Raw genomic sequence first — 25,245 nt, 5'->3', positions numbered from 1 at the left:
AGCACCACTTCCCCTTTCTCCTTCATGCAGCCAGTTCCCACATTGCTCTCATTGCTATGGCAACCGGCGCTCTCTCCTTGGGCTCTGCATGCATCCAATCAGAGTGAGACCTTTGTAGAGATTCCTCCAGGCTCCACTTATTCAACTTACCCCACTGGAACAGCCTCCACGCTGAAAAGGCTGGAACAAAGAGCAGAGAGACTCCCTCACCAGAGCCTGGTGTGACATCAAAAATTGGGGCTACAGGGTTGGGTTACAGGGAATGCGGAAGTAATACGTAGCCAAGAGCTGCGGGGACACACGGCAAAAGCAAAAACAGGGTGGCAGCGCACGGCCATGGCCAATTTCAGTGGAAATTATGTGGAATAGGATTTGTTATTGGAAGCCTCAGAGCCTGAATACTTGGCAAGTATCGCGTGGCTCTGGCACTGGTTTAAGCTTGATAAGTCAAAATGGATTCCGGCTGAGCCTATTTATGTCATTCCTGAAAACATATGGATAGGATTCAGGCGCTCAATACTTTCAACCTTCAACAATGACATTCAACACCACTTCTCCAGTCCATTAATCTTCCATGAGAATAGATTTATCATCCACAGCACTGAGGGATTGCATTGAGTCAGCATCAGCCTGAACAGTATTTACCACACCAACCTCGCTCTGTATCAATTTCAACAATTAAAGAGCCTTATTTTGCTGGGTATACAGTAACACAACAACAGGAAAGGTCACAACGCTCCTCTGATTCCTAATTTTTTTGTGTTGCATTCAAGGCCTCTAGGTGTGGTAAATAATTAGCAGAGATAAACTAGTACCGTGTATTCTCGACCTGAGGGCTGCTCAGAGGTCACTGCACGCAATCACACTGTGCTTCTCTCATTCTAATTATATTTCTGGAGAGTGGATGCAGCCGAGTCTGAGTTAAACACTTGTGAACGCAGGCAGGGAGGCAGGCGTGCCCCGAGCACTTGTAGAGACAAGCCATCCAGCGGGACCTCTCACGGGCCCCTGACGGACATTCGGCTGTTGGGGTACTGGCAGGGCGATGGAGGCGCAGCATAATTTTGCCCGACTGCCATGTCACAAAGTGTCACAATCTGTCCCTGACAACCCAACTGCAGGCAATGTGAGAGAAATTGGGAAAGAAAAATAAAAGAGAAGGAGAAGAGAGAAAAGGGGGCTTGATTTGGAGTGCCAGAGGTGGTAATAAGCATGTCTGGCCACATCCTGGGAGACAGCCTATTCATCAGGTTGATTTAGAGTCAAAGGTGGAGGCAATTCAAGTGATCTTGTGTCTGGATCCTCTGGCAAGCCCACTATGTCGTGAACAACAGAATCTGGCATAAAGAATGAGAAAAACAAGGTGGAAAGCTCTTATTGTGGGCATGATCTCTTCAGGAGCACACAGGACTTCTTGAGAGATAGTTAGGAAGCCAGTGGGAAAGAAATGTTCTACAATCTGTTCCACGTGTTCCTTATGAATTAACAGGAACCCCAGATGGCATGAATCAAAGAGTGAGTCATCCTGTCAAAACCTTGTGCTTTAAATGATTTCATATTTAATCACAGAAGTGGATGATCTTGAGATTTTAGAGGTAAAACACTCTTACTTTAACTTCTCCTACCAGTCAATTTGATCTCCCAGGACTTCTCAAGCAGGCCTCTTCATTGTTCAAAGTATTAGATCAAAAGCTCATAAAATTGCCTTCAGCTTTAACACTCCTTTAACTCTAACCTCTTTTAAAATAAAGCTTAAACCTTTCCCCAAAGCTTAGCCTAAGTTTTATCCATGTATCAGGTGGATATGTGGTTGTGCATGTGTGAGTGCGCAGTCTTTTACTTTTCAGTGTTTGTCGACACCAGGGGTGCTCACTTGCAAGGTGCTAAGTTGCCAAGAAACCAGTAGCTCTCTACAGATTCTTATTCCTAACTTGTCGGATGCTTATTAGGGGGGCACAGCTTGATGCAGTTGCTGAGTAGTGTATTAAATGTACAGCCCTGCACTATGGTACGGTACAATTCAGTTCGGTACACTTTTTTTCCATTTCCACTGTGAAAAGTTGTGGATGGTACCAATGGAACCATTCCGTAACGTCCCCATTTTTGGTCCCCCCTCTGTTGGGGTTATCTAGCACACAGACCTAGTACTAAAGGGTGGAGCTGTGAACACTGCAGTCTGTTGATTGGTCAACAGAGGATGGTCACTTTGCTCAGGGCTGAGTTGTGGCTGGTTTTGAGGCTCATGTAACCACTGTTCATACCGTGGAGAGTTCCTATAAATGAAAGGATGTTTTGCCGGCTCTTGCGGCAGCTGGAGTCTGTGAAAAAATATCTATAATTTTATTTTTCACTGGTCCGACTGCCGCAAACTTTTAAGGTGGAATGTTAACTTGTTATGTTACTCAATGCATGAGTTGAAGACCTGAATCCATCAGCACACCTTAAATTTCAGTGTGACAACTTAATCGTTCTGAAAATGTTGGCTTGCACCCTCATTCTGTGGATGATAAATAGGTGCAGACTTCCCTCTGTGTCACCGATGTTGAGAAAATACAACTGTTGGATGGAACAGTGAGTGGCAACAACCCCGCCCACATCAAAGGGTACTGTTTGTGGTGGAAACACTAATTGGACCTGAGGTCTTGATGTCTGAAAGATTACTTTTGGTTCCAAAGGTACCATACTGAAAACGTAAGGTGGAAACGGAACGATTAAAATATAATACATTCATGTCATGTTTCTGAGGACCGCCATTGATACGCTGGACAGAGTTTGCGCAACTATGGTCTGTATGATGTGTATTGTTGCACAGGTGCCATTCTGCCCATTATTTCCATCTGGACAACAGGAGAGAAAAACTAACTACTCTATCTATATTTCCAGCGTCTTTAGTCTTTCAGTCTGCCCTGACTTATTTACATCACTGCTGAAAAGCCATTAAATGGTCAAAAAGACTGTCAAGTAATGCCTGCGCTGCATCTGCTGCTCATTTCACACTGTCCCTGTGCACACACTGGGGCCTCGGCAAAGAGTATGATCCCATGATAATGAGCTAATTATAGGTACAACATTCCTACTTCCATATCTAAATGCTTGTCTCTAATAGGAAACATTTCAAATTATTGAGAGGCAGAGAGAGAAAGAGACGGATAATTGATGCGAGCAATTACAAGTTCTGTGTTGGAGCAAATTGGCCAGCATATCTGGACATGTAGGGGGACTGCGACCTCATTTACATCAGAGTGTCAGGAAATAATTGGAGAATGTACTGAGGAGGTGGGATTACATAAGCAGTTCACTTGGACAGTGAGATTCAGCTCAGACAAGAAGCTTACGGAAAAGACTGCAGTCAGGAGGTCAAGGACAAAACATCATGCGCAGTCTTGGTGTGCTCCAGCAGATTTAATCATAATAGTGATTTTTATAACAACAAATATACTTTATGACATTAATCTGTTTCCAAAAGCTGTAATTTGAGCATTTGAAATGGTTTCACCACATGCACACAGGATTCTGAATAGGCTGTCATGTTTTCAGCGGAAAGCCAGTAATAACTGAGTTCAGTTTTACTAGCCATAAGAGAGACTTTAGCTGTGTTTGGGCTGAAACCGCTTCAAAAGCACGGGAAGACGATGTGCTCGACTTTTAACAATATCACTTCCAGATGTTTCATTACAAAACAACTTTCCAAGACCTCACCGCAAGAAAACCTTCTCATGTGAGAGGAGCCAGGACACACGAGTATGGATTTCGGGAACCCACAATTTTCACATTTTCATTTCAGTCGGAAAAACCAGCATGCAAAACTGTCTGGACAAACACCAATAAAGTGCTCATATTAATAACAGTGTTACAGCCCGTCTAACCAGGCCAACATACAAATCACTATCCCATGTCACAGAGGGGTATTCCACACCATAAAAAGGCGTTGTCCAAAAGCATCAGACAGCATTGCATCTGTTTCAATGTGACAGGCAGAATTTCCTCAGTAGCACAACGAAAGCAGAAAATAAGAGGAAGCTTTGGCTGGCGATAAAAATGGCCACTGAAATATAGGGGTGCATTCATTATACTCTGCCTCTTGTGCTTCTCATCAGGCTGGCTAACACTGACTGGCGGGCTCTGACCCAGTACTCCGGAGCTTCTCTCTAATGCACCCACCTCTCATCAAGAGCCTTGGGTGGAAAAAAAGGAGTAACATGCTGTTTACTCGCAATCCCAGGCCCGTAATTGCCAATTTATTTGATAGGCAGCCGGGTAATGATGGCATTTCACCCCTTGCCGCAGAGACTAAACGGGAGTGATTCATCCCAAGCTCCCTGCCCTCCCTGATCCAGCAGACTCCCTCTGCTCAGGACTGCTGCCTGCCTGAATGCCTGCCACCCAGACTGAAGGGGTGGGGTGTGGTGGGGGATGTGGGGGGTGGCTGCCATGTCGGCTTCAAACGAACCCAAAAGGGAACCCGGCGCTTCAGAGCAAATGCGGCTAAGCCTGCCAATTTAGCTGGGGTTTGGGGTTGAGGCAAACACAGCCGAGCTGATGTGCCATTTGTAGGCCTTAATGAGCTGGCAGGACGGAGTGAGGAGGGAAGACGAGCGGGAGAGAGGAGGCTGCCAGGCCTGACCTCCTCTGGCCTCTATCTCCCTGCCAGCCAGTGCCAGGTCCGCAAACTCAGTTCATCTGCTTCATCGGAGCGTGGTCGCTCCGTGAGGGGAAGGGAGTGCTACAGCAAATACCATTAGTGAACTGTTGGGTCTAATGAACAGTTCGGGTCAAAGCTAGCTCCTGTCTCACACTGCTTCCCGGTACTAACGAGTGACTTAGATGCTTTCTCTTTGTTTTCGCACTGTGAGGAAGCATCTCTGTGCAGCTGAACCACATGAAGAGTCAAGTTGCATTGAGCTGTGTTACAACCAAAATAGTTTTAACATTTGAGTGGAGCAAGCACACTGACCTCCATAGCAGAAAAAAACGCAACAGACTTCCATCAGTCGCCTGGACACACGATCTTCAGTAAGATTTTATTGCAGGTTAACTCTATGATAAAATAAGCAAAACTCAAAGAATGTCAGTGCCAAGCAGAACTGTTTTTTAATACTCTCTCCATTTCCTTGTTCCTCCTCCTTTCAGTCTGGGGAGCAGAGCTCTGCTACAAAAGCTACAACTTGCACCTCTTGCAACGTGTGAAGTGGGTTTTTACAGCATGGCTGGAGGGGACTTGTTCGGAAACCTGTGGGGATTGGAGATGAAGCGGTGTGACCATCTGAGGTGACATGGGGGTCTAAAAGTCTGTCTTCATGCTGCCCAGCTTTCAGCAGCTCTTCTGAAGACATGCTCAGTCTCCTGTGGGGTGTCTTGACCAGACGAAGCCGGGGGAAACCTGGACTGCCGCTCCATCTATCCTCCAGAGTGAAGTGAGTGGCTAAAATGCCAGCTCAGGTGGAAGTGATTATAGAGAGGGCGATAGATGCTTGCTGAGAACAAGTCGGGAGTGGGGAAAGTAGACAGTTTCTGCTTGAGGAAACCTGACATTCTCAAAATGAATTATGGATATAATTCCGATTTCCAGACAATGTTGCAATAAAACTACTTAAAGTTAACACATCGTCTGGTGCTGAAAATTATATCATTTCAGGGGCTGATTGCACACAACTTTCAAACCAAAGCAAGACGAATGTAAAGTAACAGTGATAGTGAGAGTAATAGGAGCAGACCATACGATGACGTAACTGTTAAAAGATGTTTGATTAGTGTGTAATGACCCAAAGTGCAAATCACCAAAGTGATGTAATCTAAATCGAGGAAAATGGTTAGCCAGTGAGGCTTTATCAGATTATACAGTTGCCAACTCACGCAAAGGATTATGAAGTTTTAAATGGTGATTTAAGAAATGACATGGAGCAGAGGCCTAAAACATATTAGCATAGTAATTAACATTTATGGATTCTTCCATGTCCCTATAAGATAACAACTAATATGAAGCTCAAATTTAGAACGCAAATGCAACTCTTTTACCAAAATATGGTCAGCGGTATCAAAGATAGTTGCCTTAAAGACCCAGTGAAATGAAAATTTTCCAGTTCTCTATGTAGTACGTTGTAAAAAATCAGGTGTTCTTTGAGGATGGGGCAAATAGTCACATAAAGACGAAAACAATGACTGGCTAGCTCACTGTCTGCCTGTACTACAGACTTTTACACTGAGTGAGCCGGCCAGTCGTTTTTTCATCGTCTTTTGTCTTCCAATGTTTGATCATTCATCCTACACCCAAGGGCATTAACAAAAGTTCATCCAATCAAATGAGACTTTGGGCATTTAGCCCGCCGTATCAGTCTGATAAAAACTGCACTTTACCGCTTATGGGTCACTGTAGCTGACAGAGTGATCTAGTAAGAGATAGGAAGAGATGCATATGGGTAAAACCTTTGTTTTCATTTCCAAAATGATGAATTCAGTCTAGTGTTGTGTCCTTTACAAACAAATCATTCAAAAGAACAAATCTGTTGAGTGAACGTACTGAACTGAATCACTTCCGGAACTGATTCGTTCATTTCTCAGTTCAGTTGAGCTCAGCAATGAGTGTGTAGGCCGAGAGTGGAACTGCTGATTTGGTCCGTGCGAACGATGAATCACTCGCGAGTCGCAAGGCAGCCAGGGTGCAGGGAGGGACTGCCTACCACGTGACAAATCACTCAGTGAATGAATCACTCGGTGAAAGAATCACTCTGTGAACGACACAACCCCGATCCCTGAGTGATTCCAGTAATTTCTTCTCAGCGATACACTTTCATAGGGACTGTTTTCTCCAAGCTAATGGCTAATGTAGCCAGGAGTCAAGACACATGAAACAAACTTAAAACGTTAGGCTGGCCGGCGATGAGACTCACTAGTGCAGGGCAGACGCAGCAGCAACTCAGCCGTGTATCAGTTCAGTGAGTCGGACTGTGCGGTACACAGTCAGGCCTCCTCCTGCCAAGCACTGAATGATTCGGTGAACGAACCTTTTTAATGAACTGATTCTAGTGATTCAGTAACATCTAAAGAACTGCTTTGCCCATCACTAATTCAGTCATCTCTTACCTCATCATCCTCCTGATCTAACAACAGAGGCATGTTTGGCCCCATCATAGCAAAACATTTATTTTAAGAGAAACGGTGGTGCGTTGACACCCCGTTGTGTTATGCAAGCACACTGCCTTTAATATGATGGAGTTTACTTACCCTGCTGATCTGGTAACAGCTATGACGCATCCACAACCCAAGAGAAAACCTACCTCAAAGCCCGTTCACATACATGTATTTTGAGGAAACATGTCATTCAACCTGGAAATAGTAGCAAAACAGTGCACACCCTTTTCATTTTGTACATGCCCTATGTGAGGGATGTGTGTGTGGAGCAGTACACCCCACTGTAACTCTGTATCATGCTAAATTGTAGGGTGGGAATCACCAGAGGATCCACGATACAATATTATCATGATACTTAAGTCACGATACAATATTATTTTGAATATGTTGTGATATGCTGAGTATTGCGATAAGATATATAGCAATTTATTACCTTTTTTAACTGTAAATTTTGTAGAAAAAGAAGGCTACCTAAATTGTAATACATATTTGTCATATTATTAATTGAAATAATAATAATAATAATGGCACTTTGTGTCAGTAACATAATCGCAATGCTACGTTGTATCGATTTTCCCCCCATTTTCCCCCACCCCATATGTTTTACTGAGAAATATGTCAGTTCAGAAGCTAAAGATCCAACTTCTGTGTCACTGGGACTTTAAGGTGATCTCTCAAACCTGGGAATCAATTTTTAAGAAACCAATACGCAACCAACACGCATCTGGTGGAAACTGTGGGTGATTTGTTTGCCCACGGGCGGCTGCCGTGGCAGGGCTGCGTTGCCGCGTCCTTGACCTTTGGTTTTCCAGCGGACCGTTTGAGCAAGTCCAGCTTCTCTGCTGCTGCTGCTGGGATACAGCAGAGGAGGAGCCGGCTGCTAATGCTATGTACCGGGACACTGCTAATGCTTCTTGCCATATTGCTAACGTTTGTTTCTCAAAAAAATCAGTCAGGTCAATGACCCACCTGCACATGGGCTACAATGTATGATCGAAAATGAATAACAGTTGAAAGTACTGAAATAGTTAATCTAGCAAATTATAAGCTATATAAAAAGAGTTTTTCAGTGACCAATTTAAGAATTCTGCAAGTAATATCAAGGCCACATGGAAAATTATAAATCAATTACTACAAAAGAAAAAAACATCAACAAATTTTCCTCCTAGTTTTTCTCATGGGAAAACATCCATTACAAATCCCTTTGATATTGCTTGCAAATTCAATGAGTTTTTTGTAAATGTGGGAGTCTCTATTTCAGAGAAGATTGGGAATACAAACGAAAGTCCAACTGATTATATAAGAGGTTGTTTTCCATCTGTTTGCCATTTTGAACCTCCAGATAACAAAGAGATAAATGATATTATAATAGACTTAAATAATTCTGCCGCAGGTCATGACGGAATTACTGCATCCCTTGTTAAAGAGGTAAAAGAACTAATTCTGAAACCATTATTACATATTTTTGCGGTATCCATGGAAACTGGTGTTATTCCCTCTGATCTCAAGATTGCAAAGGTTATTCCAATCTTTAAGTCAGACGATCCAGGGTTTTTTTTTTACAAATTACTGTCCCATTTCAGTTCTTCTTTGCCTCTCCAAAATTTTAGAAAAACTGGTATATAAACGTATTCTTAAACACTTAAACACATAAAATACTGTATGAACACCAATATGGATTCCGTAAAAATCATTCTGCCCATATGGCCCTCTTACACCTAGTTGACAAGATTTATACTGCTTTAGAGAAGAAAGAGTTTGCATGTGGTATTTTTCTGGATCTTTCAAAGGCATTTGATGCTGTCAATCATGACATTTTACTTACAAAAATGCATAGATATGGATTTCATGGCCATGTTCTGAAGTGGCTTAGTAATTATGTACATAATAGATTGCAATATGTCAGTTTAAATGGTACAGAGTCTGAGAGACATATGATACAAGGTGGGGTTCCACAAGGTTCCATTTTAGGGCCATTATTGTTTCTTATATATATTAATGATCTGGCAGCAGTATCAAACACTTTATGTCCGATATTATTTGCAGATGATACCAATTTACTTATTTCCAATAGAAATTTTTCTGCACTTATGACTGAAGTAAACAATGGCCTTCATGCATTTTCAAAATGGTTTCAAATTAATAAATTGGCATTAAATGTGAAAAAATCTCATTTTATGATATTTGCAGGGAAAATGAATTATAATTTGGATTCAGTGAAAGTGCATATTGATGGCGAAGTAATGATTAAAGTTTCATCAACAAGATTCCTAGGGATATTAATTGATGAGAAACTTACTTGGAAAGAGCATATTAGTTTTGTTTGCAACAAGGTCACAAAATCTCTGGGGATGATTAGAAAAATTAGCGCTTTCGTACATTCATCTTGTTTTTTTAACATTATATTATAGTCTGGTATATCTGTATCTCACCTACTGTAATATTGTATGGGCCAGTACTTTCCCCACATATCTTCATAAAATTCTACTGCTGCAAAAGCGTTTTGTCAGAATGGCTACTTTTTCCAAGTCATGTGCCCCAACCGCTCCACTTTTTTTGAAATGTAATGTACTGGCTATTTTTGACTTAAATATTCTTCAAATATGTACATTTATTTTTAAATTGAAGTACATGGGTACAGACTTGCCACAAAGTTTCCAAACACTTTTCATTTGTAATTCTCAAGTCAATTATTATTCAACCAGACAAATCAATAACTTGTACCTACCAATGTATCATACATCTCGAGGACAGTTTTCATTAAGATACCGTGGAGTCCAATTATGGAATACAAATTTGCATTGATTAACCGATTCTATGTCTCTATCTAGATATAAAATGAAACTCAAGGAAGCTTTGATGTCAAAGAGATTTGGTACTGTAGAAGCTTGACTGACTTATGTTTTCAACATGTGTGCTGTTTTGTGATTTTATGTTTTTTCTCAATGTTTGAATTTAATATTAATTAGGTAGAAGATATTTTGTTGATGCTTCACACTGCATTGTTAGTATTATTACTGTTATTATTTTAATTTTAATTAATTTTAATTTTCCTAGGTGGGGTTTTTAGATAAGCCCGTAATGGGTTTCTACCTCACCTGCACATGTGATGTATTTGTTGCTTTTATATTTGAATTAACACATTTTGAAAGAATGTGTTAATAAAACTAAAACTAAAACTAAATGTCCATCCTGTCTAGCTATGATGCTAGTTAGCCAACTTTGGCTAAAGCTTACCTGTCGAGGAGAAGAGTAGCCGCTTCAACATCCAATTTCAAATTCTTCTCTGCTTTCAACTGTCTCCACCATTCAAAAGCACCTCCTATATAGACCCTCGCTTTGCCTCGAGTTTTGTCTTGGCATTTTTGGGAATCATAACAAGATCGTTTCGGTTTAGTCGCACCAGGCCAAAACACAAATTCAAAACATAAACATGATTTGCAGACTGTAAAAAATGTTTTTTAAATGCGAATGTTCTGGCTGTACTATTGTTGTCGGTGAGATCAGTATGTTATATGAACATTATTCCTTAGTCTCCGTGACATATTAGGATGATTTTACAACTATTTGCTTTAGATTTCTTACATATAGCTCCTTTAAAGCGACACTTATCTTCCTGGAAATTTTACGCTTTTCTTTGTTTAGGTTAAAATGCCATTATAAGCTGATGGCACACTAAAATGTAAATGAATTCCACCAGAGATAAAAACTCATAATTATACCATTCTCATATGGTTCTAAGAAAACTCCGACCAATCACTGCATTCGGACCCCGAATGACCAATGACAAAAATGACAAATAAATAAGTTCAGTTCAGTTCATAACTTTATATATGACAACACAGCATCCAGTTGCTAATAGCTAACGGTAGCCTACTGTAGCGTAGCCTCTGAAACATTAACGTTATCTTCCCTGTGCATTTCCACTCACTAGTAACGTTAACGCTACTCTCTAACATTAGCACTGTAACCTTATTCTAAAACTCATCAGTGATCACTGACTCCGTTTAGTTTTAAAACTCCGGGGTTGTGTTTGACTGTCTTGGTTGTAACGTTACACTCGCTCTCTTCCGTGTATCTAACGTTACCATGCCAATGCCTACATCTATCATAGTCGCAATGAAGACGTAATGGAGGAGGTGGGAGTTGTGGATGTTCAAATTTTTTCTAAGTGCTGTGTGAAATGCAAGAAAGGTAAGATTTGCTTTAAGGGTAAACCATTACATATATTTGTACTATATTTTATAATACATTGTTGCTTAATATCTATACTGCAGTCGTAGTATTTTGTTAATGTTTCAGTTTTTGTAGCTCACGACACAACAGATGACAGCCTGAATGCTTTTCTCATCCTGTATGACAGTCACAGTAAAGCATCCGTTCATAGGCTAAATGTCAAAGCCCCATTGTTTAAGCAACATTTGACATGGTATAGTGCTGCACAGTCACCGCGGTGCAGTCAGACAGAAATCAGTAGGTATCATTTCAATTTCTGTTGTCAACATCAAATTACTTATTTCATTTCATGCCCAGTCAAGCATCGTAAAGCTACATGCAGAATCAGTCTTGCTTCAGTTGTTCGGCCATGTCTTTCTCAAAGACTAGCTCGCTTCCCAACTGACAGCTTTAATTATGGCCCGATATCTGATTGCTTCACTGTAGATTCTCCACACAAATCAAAGAGCAAGGGTGGGTGTCTGGCAGCAAGGTCCCTCAAGTCTGCTCACTTTACATCTTGGAATATGTCACAGGGCGCGGGGACATGGCCGCGCTTTCTTCTGTCAGTTAATGCCTGCCTTCAGCTCCTTCGCAAGGAACAAGGACCTGGGTAAGTACTGTCTTCTTTTCTATCAGTCATAAAGAGCCTCTGGGAGAGCATGTGAGTGTGTGTGTGTGTGTGTGTGTGTGTGTGTGTGTGTGTGTGTGTGTGTGTGTGTGTGTACACGTGCATGCGTGCATAGAATGCAAATAGTGCTCTTCACCTGAAGAGTGCACTTAAGACATTTAAGATTTACCACAAAGTGCTCTGCTGAGGCTGAAGTTTATTGTTTCAACACCAAAAGAAATCTTGACACAATTGATTTTATCACATTCATAACTTACCTTTTGTCTGTGACACACTGAAGGTGCAAGGCCACATACACACGTTGACTCTTGAATAAAACTTGAGTGGAATTTATAACGTTTGTACCGACCTAACTCTCCAGCTTTATAGTATAGAACGTCTCTGAAAGGTTTTTACTGTTACATGTAATTATTAAGCAGGTAGTTTGACATAAAGTTGTATGTATACAGGTATTCTGTCCACATGACATTGTTTCCTGCAAAGGTTATGCCCCAAGTAATGCAACTCATGAATAATTCATGCAAAAAATTGCATATATATTAGTATATATTAATTTCCTGTACCAACTTTTACCACTACTAATACTTCATCTCAATAATTTAACCTTTACATATCACTCAAACAGAAGTTTCATGGTAACTATAATGAGTCAGGTCTGTAAACTCATCCCGTGTTGGTTCAACATTGTTTAGGAGCTGCAACTCTCATGTCTCTCTGACATTTTTGTATAATACAAGTTATCAAAGGTATTCTGTTGAATTTCTGACCACTGGTAGCCCTCGGAAGCATTTTTCCAATGAGTGGGTCCTGTTGTGTTTGTCTGTACACACATGCCAGGACACATATGTAGGCCCATGTGCATGCAGGTGCTGCGATACACTTTCCTGCCAATGGTGTCACACTATTCCACTGATTCAAAAGGTAGTGGTAAAGAGCCAAGAAATGCCGCCATGAGGGTTGGGTACCAAACTCTGGACTTTTAAAGGGTATGGACCGAATTACGTTGGTGCTATCAAGTGCTGATTCATGTCAAAAACACTGGTGCTAAATGATGGTAGAGAGCACATCTGAGTGAGAACGCTGGGTTTGGACAAGAGGCAAAAGTGCTGCAAAGCGACCTGAAGCCTTGAAGCTAACCCTAGGGCTCCGCTGCTGGGTTCAACTTCAGACAGGAAGTGGATGGGCCCTGAAGGCAGGAAACCCACCATGGAGCTTTGGGGCTGCTCCTTTAGCTTCCAAGTGGGCCAAAACTATCACTGCAGCTCAGGCAGATAGAGACAGAAGTTTAGATCTCTGTGTGATTAGAAAGGAGCAGAGGAACTGAACTGCATTTTAAGGCTCATTTATACTCCCTTTATGTACGCAAAATACATATGTCCATTTCAAATGTTGTAAACGCCATTAACATTATATCCATCCTGACATGTCGGAGAATTCTTTTCACTATATTACCGTTTTGTTCCGTTACGCCATTATTTGAATTTCTCCGTCTTCTCCAATGGTCATATCTCACTTGAACTACGCTAGACTGCCTCCGCAATCTCTGGTGGTACTGCTCCGTTTCGTCCGTATCCACAACCTTTCAGGAAACATATACAGACAAAATGGACGCAGAGAACTGACAGAAGGTTTGGTCTGTCTGCGTCTCTGTATCTAACGTTGGCAGTAAATTAGACCTTAGTCTGCATCTTTAGAAATTTAGTTTTAGTTATTACAGAGAAAGTAAAGTACTGAAACAAGGTAGCGTTGGGTACCAGTACCAAATTCCAGGTACCGGAACCAGTGTCAGTGTCGGTTCAAAAATGAACGGTACCCAACCCTGGCAGCAACAAGAAAAGTAGGCTTTGCAAATACATTATGTTATGAGGAGGGGAATACATTTATAATACTTGTAGACAACATTATACACACAATGTGTTTTGGAGATAAACACTTCATGTAAGCATAACTTTTGTTTGTGAACAAGAAAACTCCACGGGGCACAATTAGGTACTGCTGATATGCTAGTTTTGCCTAAAAATTTGGGACTTTGACCGATGCATGTCATGCTGGTAAGTAAAATATTTGCTAAAACTTGGGGTTTTGAATTACTGTCCCCAATTATTTCTTCTTTTTTTGTCTATATGTGAAATGCTAAACCCATGTGCTAAGGACACACAGTTTTTTTTATTTTAAATTATTAATTAGTGAGAGGATGACTCACTGTCAGCAGAGGTTGAAATACACCCCGTGACAGAACCTCAAACCCCCACTGAAGCAGTGAGCTGTCAAGCAGTGATCTTGTGTGTTAATGTACTCACATCTGTCAGTCTGTCTCTGGAGCTGCTCCTGATGGAAGGCTTGGACTCCCCACTTACACTCTCGCTGTCGCTGTCCTTACAGTTGTTCTGCCCCGGCTTCAGCTGCCAAACACAAAACAGAAGGAGACCAAGGGTTAACGACATGAAGCAAAACTGTTAACACTGCAGTTTAGGGCTTTACATGGATAACGCTGGCTGGGGAAGGCATCCCACAGAAATCGGCTCATGAATATGTGAGAACTGGCAGGAGCTGCGGCGCTGTCTCTGTAAATCTGTCATGTTTCTGAGCCTATTCAGCGGCCATCACTCTGCTTGCCAATGATAGACGCCATCTGATCTCGCAGTATGAAACTCCTCTCAGTCCACGGAATAGAGAACAGGGACAAAGACCCCTCCAGAACCTTCAAATGGAGCCACTATCCTTTCCAAGCAGACACCACATGCCGAGGCAGCAGGAGCTCAGCAAGTGTCATCCTCTAGACACTCTGTTCGAGATGCAGCAAAATGACGAGAATAAAGAGGAGGACGTGCCAATCCGTGAGCATCTGAGGCCCTTCAGAATCTGTGGAACAATAAAAGACTCTTGGGAGTGCGGAGCTGAGTGGAAGGAGGTGGGGTCTGTACTCTCCGTCCAAGTCTGCGATTGATGTCCCACTGAAGCTCCCATGCTGCTCCTTCCAGACCAGACAAACGCTGCAGGTTTCATTTCAAAGCACATAAAAAGATGGCTTTATGGGACAGTGCAGTAAATGGCTGCTCTGCCAACTAATAGGAAAAGCAGAGCGTGGCGCTGCACACACAAAGGACTTGGACTCAAGGATGATGGCACTCTCCTTTCCCCTCCCTCCCCTGCTCTGGAGGAAAGGGACACAGCTACAGTATATGGTTTTTTTTACCTTCAGTATTCTCTTTTCAGGTATCGGCCATCATTTAGTGCGATGAAAGGGCACAAGGTGTGGGAATACCAAAAGAACCCTTGAGTTGAGCGGATAATTAAAATGAAAATGTTCCCTTTTCTGTAGCCATTAGCGGTGTGAAAGGAATCCTATTCCTTGAGAGAATTGCATGATGGGTGGAAGGCGGGTGGATTCGCCAGAGTGCTGAACGTGATAAGAGAGTTCGAGCACTGGGAATGCCTGATGGGCCCATTTGACTCTGTGTGTGCACGTGTCTGAGTATGCGCGCGTACATGTGTGTCTACACGGACTGAGACAAGAGCACACAGGAAATGTGGCACATGCACAGACACATGCACACCAATGCCCTGCGCTGTGATAGCACTAATTACCTCCAACACGTTTTATTCCCACTAAAACCAGGGCACATTTTCTCTCTTTTTCTTGTAAATGCCAGTTTGTCTGAGGGGAGTTTACATATTTTTAGAGAGAAAAGGGGAATAATATCTCATCCACCCCGGCCTGTGAACTGATCCTTGAAGAAAGGGCTAGGGACGCTGTTCACGCCCTGGTCTGCGGCTCCTTCATCAAAACATGTTGACCTATAATATTTATTAACCAGCCTGTGTCCCTGCTGACAACACCGGGCAGTGCGCGCCAGCATACTCATGCATTTATGAATGTGCACACACACATACAAAAAAGAAAAAAACATACGCGGACCTGGAAGCTGTTGCTGACTCCTGCATCACATATTCGCAGCCCAAACTTAAGCGTATAAAGAATATAATCAGGCGAGCGTGGGAGAGATATAGAGATTTGTGTTTTATTAATCAATGTGGTATCAAACTGACTCCACAGTAGTGAAACCACATAATCACATCGTCTGTATCCTGGCTTATCAGTGCCAGAGTACTCCATGAAATCAGAAATCTTGTGCAAATTTAAATCTGTGTAATGTCTGAAGAACATGTCTAATAAAGACATTCCAATAAAGAGCAGCTCATCTTTCAGGGCTATTACATAGCTCGGGACCTGATTACACAGCTATTTGAAAACGTATCCCTCAGCTTGTTCCCTTTAATTTCCCCTTGAGCTCCCTTAAATTACTTCAGAGAATTGTGTTTTTTTTTTTTCTTTCCATCCACTCTCCCCTTTCAGAGGTGCAGATGATGGATTCATTTCTTTTTACGGAGTGATTAATGGGTGTCTTAAGCAAATGGAGGGAATGCTGGTGGTCAGTGCCATCAAAAAGTGAAGTTGGTATTTAATGACCTGCTGTCTGATGATAAATCTAAATGAGAAGCCCATGTGTGCGGGTGCAGGGGGGGGGCAGTCTCTGTGACCTCTGCGATAACATTGCTGATCAGATCACTCCAACTTGTTACAGCATACAGGTCATTCTGTATTTTTATAGCCTTTTAAACCTCAGGTTTAAACTTCCTGTAATGAAACCCGATGCACTTCACCCCATTCAGCAGTGATCTAAGGCAGAGGAATGTGTGTGCAGATGTCCCAGACTAGTGTGTACTGATGCAATAGCATAAAGACATTAATTAAGAGGCAGGTTGAGGCATACTGATGCATTTATTTAATGACCTTACTGTATTTGCGCAGCCTGGGTAAGAACTGGCCCTGCAGGAAGATAACAGACAGATGGTTTTAATATTCCAGAGGCTAATTTCACAACAATTAAAGACACAGCGAGACATTAGCATCTAATGAAACATTTAAACTACTAGTAAGTGCATCTGCCATTAATTTCCACACAGTGAGGTCTTGTTTTCCCGCAATCTGTTCTGTGTTAGGGGATAAAGTTTTTTTTTTTCCTCCTCGTCTCTCTTACCAGTCTGAATTTACTGAAGTAGAGAATCAACAACTGTTTTCAATCAGCAGTCAGCGTGAGGCTTTGGAAGAGAGCCGCTGAAACCTCAGCATGAAACAGTTCAGCCCGCAAGTATGAGAAATCATTTAACATTTCTTATAAATCATTCTTTTTTTAAAAAACAAAAACAAAAACATGCTTGTACTTAAGTTACGAGCAATTATTACTGCCATACTTTATGTAGATAGTCCAGTGGTGACAACTGAACATCCCCAAACAATTACAATGCGTCAGTAAGGTCTGAGTTTCCACTGATACTCACACCAGAGTAAAAAATAGTTGGGTTAGGTCTTAATATTGTCTGCAGAGACACAACAAACACACACTTCACTGAACATCCACTTTTCCACTTAATAGCTACATGTCAAAATGTCACCACTACTGCTAGTTGGTATCTAAAACATTACTGCAGTAATACTATCACTGAACACTTGGACCTTCATCAGTAGTAGTAACTTTTGTTGGACAATAAATTGTCTGCCAAAATATATAAATATATATTGAATATATTGAATTAATTGTGATAAATGGTGTTATTGTCGTTTTGAGAGTATTTCATGCCACTGATATAATGATGACAGCACAAAAATGCAAGTATACCTTTGAAGCAATGAACTCTTAATTCTCAGGGTTATTCAGACATTGGAATTGGAAAACGAAAAAATCTTCTACTTATTTTTAAAAAAGCAATTAACACCTGTTAACATATATACAAGAAAGTACATATAAAATGATAGTACCTTTACAGGAGTAGTCGAAAATTAATCTGTTTGAGATTTAATTAACAATGGATGCCTCTGCTGACAAACAGACCAGCTCTGTGACACTACACAAACAATGTGGTTAACGCCATACTCGAGCTGCAGGTTGAAGTTGTTGGTGGGTAAAACTACAAACAACAGATTTTTGGCTCGTTGTCAGGTTTTGGCAAACTAACGACTATCAAGACTGTGCCTCTTCCACTCCAACAGTGCAGCTGCAGGCTACCGGTGAGCTATGCTGTGTCGTCTTTAGGCCCAGACACCACAAACTGACATCAAAGAACTAGCGTCAATGAAAGCCAACTGTTGCGGTGCCTCATGTTGCCATGTCTCGGACAGAAAGTTGCACATGAACACTCCGCAAAGACTATAGCTGATGGCCAACCAGCACATAGGTTCTGTGCCTGCATGAAAGGAAGTAACTCTCCACACCAGCAGATGGTGGTAGTCTGTAATCGCCATTCAAAAAGGGAAACTGGAAGACTATCATGATGCTGGCAAGCCCGTTAGCACATTAGCAACACAACCTGATGTTGAAAGACCACATGACATTTACCGTGCAATAGCGAACAAAAACAACTATAAACAGCTTCTGCTGAAGAGCTTAATGGCTTAAAAAAAATAATCATACTTAATATAACACTTTCTCTGACTTTGTTTCCTCTTGACTTCAGCTCTTTGTTTACTTTCCTCACTTCCGTTTCTCTTCTCTTATGCTGAGCTGAATTGCCAATCAGAGTGACATCATTCACCAACTGGCCCAACCCTTTCTGCCGCCAATTCAATATGCTTAATCAGCTGAAAAAAAGCCAACAAGGGGCAAGAAGGGCCAACAAGGGCAGACGAGGGCCAACGGTGCGGGACACACCGTAAAGACTAGGGGGACAGACGCTCACTGATGGCCAAACATTTACTGATGGCTGACCCTCAGCTTGGTGTGTCAGAGCATTCTGAAGTGTTGTCTTATTTTTCTTTGGACTTGCGTCAAGTAGGTGGGGGAGAACAGAAAATTATAATGGTCAGTAAAACCCTCCTGTTTGTTGAGGCATCATGCTGGCTAAAGTATTGATGACATTCTTATGTAAACTTAAGTGCCATTTCCTGCACTAGAGTTGACAGAAACACCAAACTAGTTCGAAGACATGGTCAAATGCAAGTAAGACACTGAACTAAGGAGAAATTTGGACCATGTAGCTGAACCAGTTGGGAACCACTGCTCTAGATTCTGAGCCATGTATCATTCTGCGCGGTAGCATTCAATGACGGAGAAACAATAACACAATTCGACAAAAATCAAGAATACTTTCAGTTGACAAAAATGTGTTTTAGTTGAGGACAGCAAATACAAAGCAGAGCAGTATTGTCTCACAAGTCAAAGCAACCATATTATCTAGGAAAAAAAGCCTTGCCAATAGCCACAGATAGTTCATCCTATGTAAGTAGATAATATAAAAGCTAATGGGCTGTCAATGACTTCCTCTTCACTTACCTTCACTTATGCTTAATGTGTCTGAAGGTTGCCATTTCTTGACTAGCCTTGACCAGAGCTAGGTTCTCCTCATAGAACCTACTGTATATTCACTAAAACACTCTCCACTCTCTTGTGCTTCAATAAGTCCGAACATCCAAGGTGAATAGCAGGAGGACCTTGCTTTTCAACACGTCTATTGAAGGCCTGACTGAAATAAACAAGTGTCTTTACAGATAACCTCTCAGCAGCATATTGGAGCTGCTAAATGAAATACCAAAGGTACTGCTGAATGTCATGTACACCGCACAAATACTTCTGTCGACCAAAGCACAGGATGTCTGTCTTTAGAATACAAAAAATGTCATTAAAAAAGGCTAAATCAATATGGAATGTTTTCATTTCAGTGTTGTTGCTGGTGGCAGCAGAGGGGTAATGGTGTTATGTACTGTGAGAACGAAACACGATTCAGAGTCTACAGTACACACACTACTGTATGTTCCCCGATCAGAGAGCAGAAAGATTATGAAATATCTCATTTAACACCTTTCCCCTGAAAAGTACGCTAAAACAGCTATTACAACATTGTCTTGAACATGTGGAGTCAATTATTTTCTCACTTACTGAAAAGTGCTCACCGTTGCCATAGTGGAATTTTACAAGTGTATTGACCTATTCTCAAGGGCTGCACTACAAACTCGATGCAATCAAGCACAAAAGTAGGCCTGCTAACATTTCTAACCACAAAGGCCTTTTTAAACAGAGCCATACACAACCGACCTGCCCCTGCAACTCCACCCCCCACACCCCCATCCCTCATCCCACAAAAAGAAAAAAAAAATAATAAGACGGAGAGAGAACTGGGCTCAGTTTTCTGTACTGGCCTCAGTGGGATAGCCATCAGCTCCTGGTTTCCCTTAGTTACGCACAACAGCAGCTGTGGAGCTCGGCGGTAATAAAACCTGGAACAATTTAACGGCTTTTATTGTTCTTCTGCGGCTTTCAGAACAGCTAACCTGTCCTCTCAGGATCTGGCAGAGAGAATCCCACTAGGGCAGCAATGAAAGAGGATCTCATTTACCTAAAAGCGCTTATAAATTTTTAATTTGCTTTAACAAGTAAATTAACAAGTCCCTCATTTGGGAAGTTTTATGGCTGCTTGCCACTGAGGGAGGACCATGAAAGTTTTATAGATAATCCACTACCTAGGCTGTGTTGCCGATAATAAATTGTCTATTTCCTGCGGCACTGTCAAATCCCCTCGGTTTCCACTGACTACACTTTGAATATCTCCTTTATGCTACCTTCAGAGGTCTATATACTAGGGCTATTAAAGTGCTGGAGAGCTTCACGACTCAGCCGTTAAAATGAACAACTTGAAGAATTTCTGTCGACTTTATACAGGCGCTCTCCCATTGCCTTAGGAGACGCCATTGCTAAACATTAGAGTACATTAAGCATCGCTAATTATGTCCATACCAGCCTGTACATCACATCAGCCTCACAGTGAGCCCATCTAGAAAACCACCTTGGGCTGGCTGACAGCAGCAGTTGGAAACTGCTGGGCCTGTTTAACTCGCAGCTGGCTTTATCAGACGAGACTGTTATGTATAGAAGAGGAGCCGAGGGTTCGTCAGGGCCTGTGAGGGGGCGACAACGGGCCCTACGTCATCTTTCTGACAGTGGCTGTGTGGGCGAGCCCACCAGCGTGGCCTGGCTGTGACCCTGTGCTTGGCTCTGAGGCCCAGCTGCTGTAACTGCCACAGACAGGAGCCCCGCCTGGCCTTCTCGTCACCCATAACCCCCTCTGCCACCCTCGCTCACAGCCTGTCACTGAGCATCAGCGCTTGGCTTCCATTGCCCCAGATATGTTTACTGTTAGCTCCGTGTGTGGCGAGAAGTCACGGGCAAACAGTGTGAAAATAGCCCCTAATACCTCTTTTTCAGCTTTGTAGTTGAAGCATGAATGCCGTGTGTTCTTTCATCACTGTGACTAAATGACATATTAAAAATACTTGGCATGTTTATCCTACTGTTTGCCCTTGGATGAGATGTCACTTGCAGTCAGCCAGGGCTGCAGTTTTTATTAGTACCTAGGTATGTAACCATGGAGAAGCTCCATTTCCTTTCAATCCTCTGGCATCATTGAGCGGCAGTGATCTCTGGCGACCTTGTCAGACATCATTTTTCTAGCAGGGGAGAGATCAGCGAGGCCGAATGCACCCACTCCGACCAATCTCAGGCCACGGAGGAGGCTTTCCTAGCCTCTGTGCTGGAATGTGAAGCCAGACCAAAGATATGAAGCCACTAAGGACTAGTCACAGCAGCCGCAGGGTGAGAGCATCCTGAGAGGAGGAGGAGTGGGAAATGGAGGCTCGAAGGGGGGGGGGGGTGGTGAACGTGGTTGAGAGCACTGTCTTGATCTCATCAGTCATCCTAAGGACTCCATTTCCTCCACCGCAGGCTGGAGGCTACTAGAGCTTGTGGCTGCATTTATATATTGCCATAAATCTCTGATCTATGACGACATTACAGACAAATCAATATGCTTTTAACATCCATCCTCTGCCCTGCGTCGCAATCACCCTTCTCCCTTCTCACAAATGGTCATATAATGCTGTAGTCTGGTGGATTGAGTTATGGGGACAATTCCCAGATTTAATAATGAACTGAGCAGGTGGAGAAAAAGTGTGTGGTGGTGGGGAGGGGGGAGAATATAAGAGCAGCGGGAGACCTCTACTCTCTCAGATCATATCTGAACATCTTGTTATAGTGGCCCCGCGTGGCAGTAAAATAACCTTCCTGCCCACTTTACGCACCTCCAATTTCCTGAGCTCTAACATTCCCCATGTACAGCAGACAGAAAGCAGACCAAGAGAATACTGTTACTAGATTCCTTCCCAGAATGCACTGGGAAACAGAGGGAGGAGGGCGCCGGGGCTGGGGGGGGGGGAGGTCAAAAAGACCCCTCTAGCTGCCCAGTTGAGCGCTCATCACCATATAACTACTCATCAAAGAAATTTGCGTGCAATTAATTACATGATTCCCCAGCTCTTCAATCTGTGCTACTGAGTCGTTACTTCAATATTGGCTTTCAGGGACCCATCCAACTAAAGCCACAGTCAGTGTGCCAAATCACAGCTCCCCGAGCTGGGCAGCCTCAATAAAGAGAGGTATGGAGTAAAAAAAAGACAGCAGAGAAAGAGCCCTCTCCTATCGGCTTGCAGGGGCTATCATTTCTCTTTTTTATTGCCATTTATTTTCCTCCAGGAATTCACTGCCAGTATATTGGCAGGCCTTCCAGTAGATGGAGGCAATGAAATTTAGCGCAGACACTTAACACTGGGTCAAGCCTTGTGTGTGGCTCATGTGTGGTGGTAATATGATAGACAAACGCTTCTGGTTTAGGGAAAGAGGGCTTTTTTTCTGTTACAGGAATATCAGCAGAGTGCTTGCTATAGCACACGCGGCTGCAGAAAAAGGGAAAATGTAGAGACTTTCAGGAGGCGGGAGAAGATGTAGACATTTATAAAATGGCAGAGCCCTGTAGCCCTGCTCTGGCTATTTAACAGAGACAACCTAAATAGGTCAAAGTTGTGTCATTATGCTAAACCCTGAGGCGTGGAAGAACTACTGGCTGAGAAAGTAACACACTAAATATGGCTGGAAAACATACAAGCTAATTGAGATTAATTAAGAGACATTTTACTTAAATCTTTAAGAGAAGGTCACTTGATAAACATGTAATTGAAATCAATTTACATCCACCCACTTATGGGGTGCTGCTGGAATACATATACTGTTTGGTTATTCATTGCACCACACAGAGTGTAATCTGGGCACAGACAGAGCATCAGAACACCAAATGAAACTTTGGATCTAAAAATTTGCTTCCACTTGTCTTTGCAGAAGCTGCTCCTCTCATCCATCAATCTGATCAGCTCTAATCAAGTTGACTGATCATTTATCGCCCCCACGACTCAAACTCCACAAACTGCTGCCAAGGAAAAGAACTCATGAAGCCTGTGCTGCATTCATGGACCTGCAAAAACCTCCAAATTTAGAGAAGAGACACCCAATGATACAAAGAGACACAAAGGGGGAAACACTAGGTTTAGAGAAAGACATCAGGGTTTTGCTTAAAATACTATGCTACTATGCTACACATACTAGCACACTATGCTATTATAGACCCTTTTAGGGCTGTCGTCACAATGACGTCCTTTTAGGCAAAACAAGATGTGCCACCACAGGGCTGTAGACTACACAGGAGTCTTAAAATGTCGTCTCGTTGCATTATTGGGAGCCAGAATAGAAGGAGTCATGCCTCAAAACTTAAATTCTATCTCAAATGCAGACACCATAGTCAAATGGGACAAGATGAAAAGACTGGATGGAGGCGTTCATCAAAAATGCGCACGTGGCGTTTGGTTTTACACAGGAAATGAACAACAGCTTCACATGTTAAAATTCAAAGTTTGTTTGACCCATCCATCTCCTCTCCCATTTTCTTTATTCTTTATCCTGTATTATTTATTCTTTATTCTACTGCAGTTGCTCAGAGCATCAAAAAATGCCACTGCCTTGTCCATCTCATACCACCTCTAAAGAATGCCTCTGTGTGTCCGACCTGATGCCTTGGGTCGCTGCCCAACAATCAGTAAGTCTGGAGTGAGACTGGGTTGCTGGTCAGCAGGTGGATATCTCCATCAAGTTAACAGGCAGCCCTGCCTACTGTGCTGTGGCTTCCATACTGGTGTAAACCAACAAAAGTGATAACGTCTCACCTTACCTGCATTTGGCTCCATCTGCACTGCTATTCCAGGGATTAGTGGGGGCTGTAAAATCTGATGGCAGGATATACATTTCCTATTTGGCTGACCCAGGGTGTCTGCCCGAGGCCAGCACTGTTATCACTAATCCCTGCTGTAAACGTCCTCATTTAGCCATCTTCCTGAAATTCACATCTGTCGTCATCAAGTCATAAAACAAGACAGTGCTGCGCTCCCACTGTATTAATAGCAGCCGGAGTTTGCCTGCTTCGTGATGAGTATGCTGGAAAACATCTGCTCTGGCTGCTCCAACAGACTGGTAATGGGAGACAGCAGAAAGCCAAGGGCAACAAAAATACAGCCAAACAACATGATTGTAATTGAAATAATCAGGACTTCAGAGACAGGAAGTAAATCAAATGTAATACAACAACGTACTGTACTTTTTTGATGCAAGATGGTGCATAAAGCCGTGATGATGACAGAATATTGACCATTAACATTATAGTGGAACCACATTGACGACGTACTTGACTCCCTTTCGTCTGACTGGTCATAAAAATGCAGCTGCCCATAATGGGCTGGTAGGCAGCAGACAGGCTGGGGATCGCACAGAAAGCACACTCTGCATTGTTTCAATGCTGCCTTCATGTGCTGTTAGAAATATGGTTATTATGAGTACAGCACACGTGAAACGATCCAAATACAACTGGGGAAGGGAAAAACATTCTATGAAACATAACATGATGTGACAACTGATAGTAAAAGTGATGTCGCACGTTACAGCACACTATTCAATATTCTCTTTTGGTAATTTGAACACTTGAACACACTGCAAAGACTACAGCCAGCAGCCAACTAGCACATGCGCCTGCATGACAGGAAATAATTCTTCATTCCAGCAGGCGGCGGTAGTCTGTATTCATCATTCAAAAAGGGAAACCAGAAGGCTAGCAGGTCGGATTCAAGACGCTAGTTAGCCAGTTAGCACATTAACAACACAACCAGAATTTGAAAAAGATTATATTTACTGCGCACTAGCAAACAATACCACAAACAATACCAAACCACTTCTGCTAAAAAGCAAATAGCTAAAAAAATAATCTTCCCTAATATAACAAGTTTGTTTTGACCCCATGCCCTCTTGACTAAAGTAGCTGTTTGCTTTCTTCACTTCCAATGCTGAACT

The 25,245-nt window shown here is 42.4% G+C and overlaps 1 protein-coding gene across 13 annotated transcripts in view; it reads right to left on the bottom strand.

Annotated features, from left to right (window-relative positions):
* Positions 1-25,245, bottom strand: part of auts2a (activator of transcription and developmental regulator AUTS2 a) — a 447,510-nt gene that overhangs the window by 225,291 nt on the left and 196,974 nt on the right. For all 13 annotated transcript variants that reach the window (XM_049592774.1, XM_049592780.1, XM_049592778.1 and 10 more), the window contains one exon: positions 14,275-14,376. In XM_049592774.1, the coding sequence (XP_049448731.1) occupies positions 14,275-14,376 (102 nt within the window). The remainder of the gene's footprint in view (positions 1-14,274; positions 14,377-25,245) is intronic.

Source organism: Epinephelus fuscoguttatus, linkage group LG12, assembly GCF_011397635.1.
Source record: "Epinephelus fuscoguttatus linkage group LG12, E.fuscoguttatus.final_Chr_v1".
Taxonomy (NCBI): Eukaryota; Metazoa; Chordata; class Actinopteri; order Perciformes; family Serranidae; genus Epinephelus; species Epinephelus fuscoguttatus.
The sequence above is the reverse complement of the archived record's forward strand: the minus strand, read 5'-3'. Positions and strand labels throughout refer to the sequence as shown.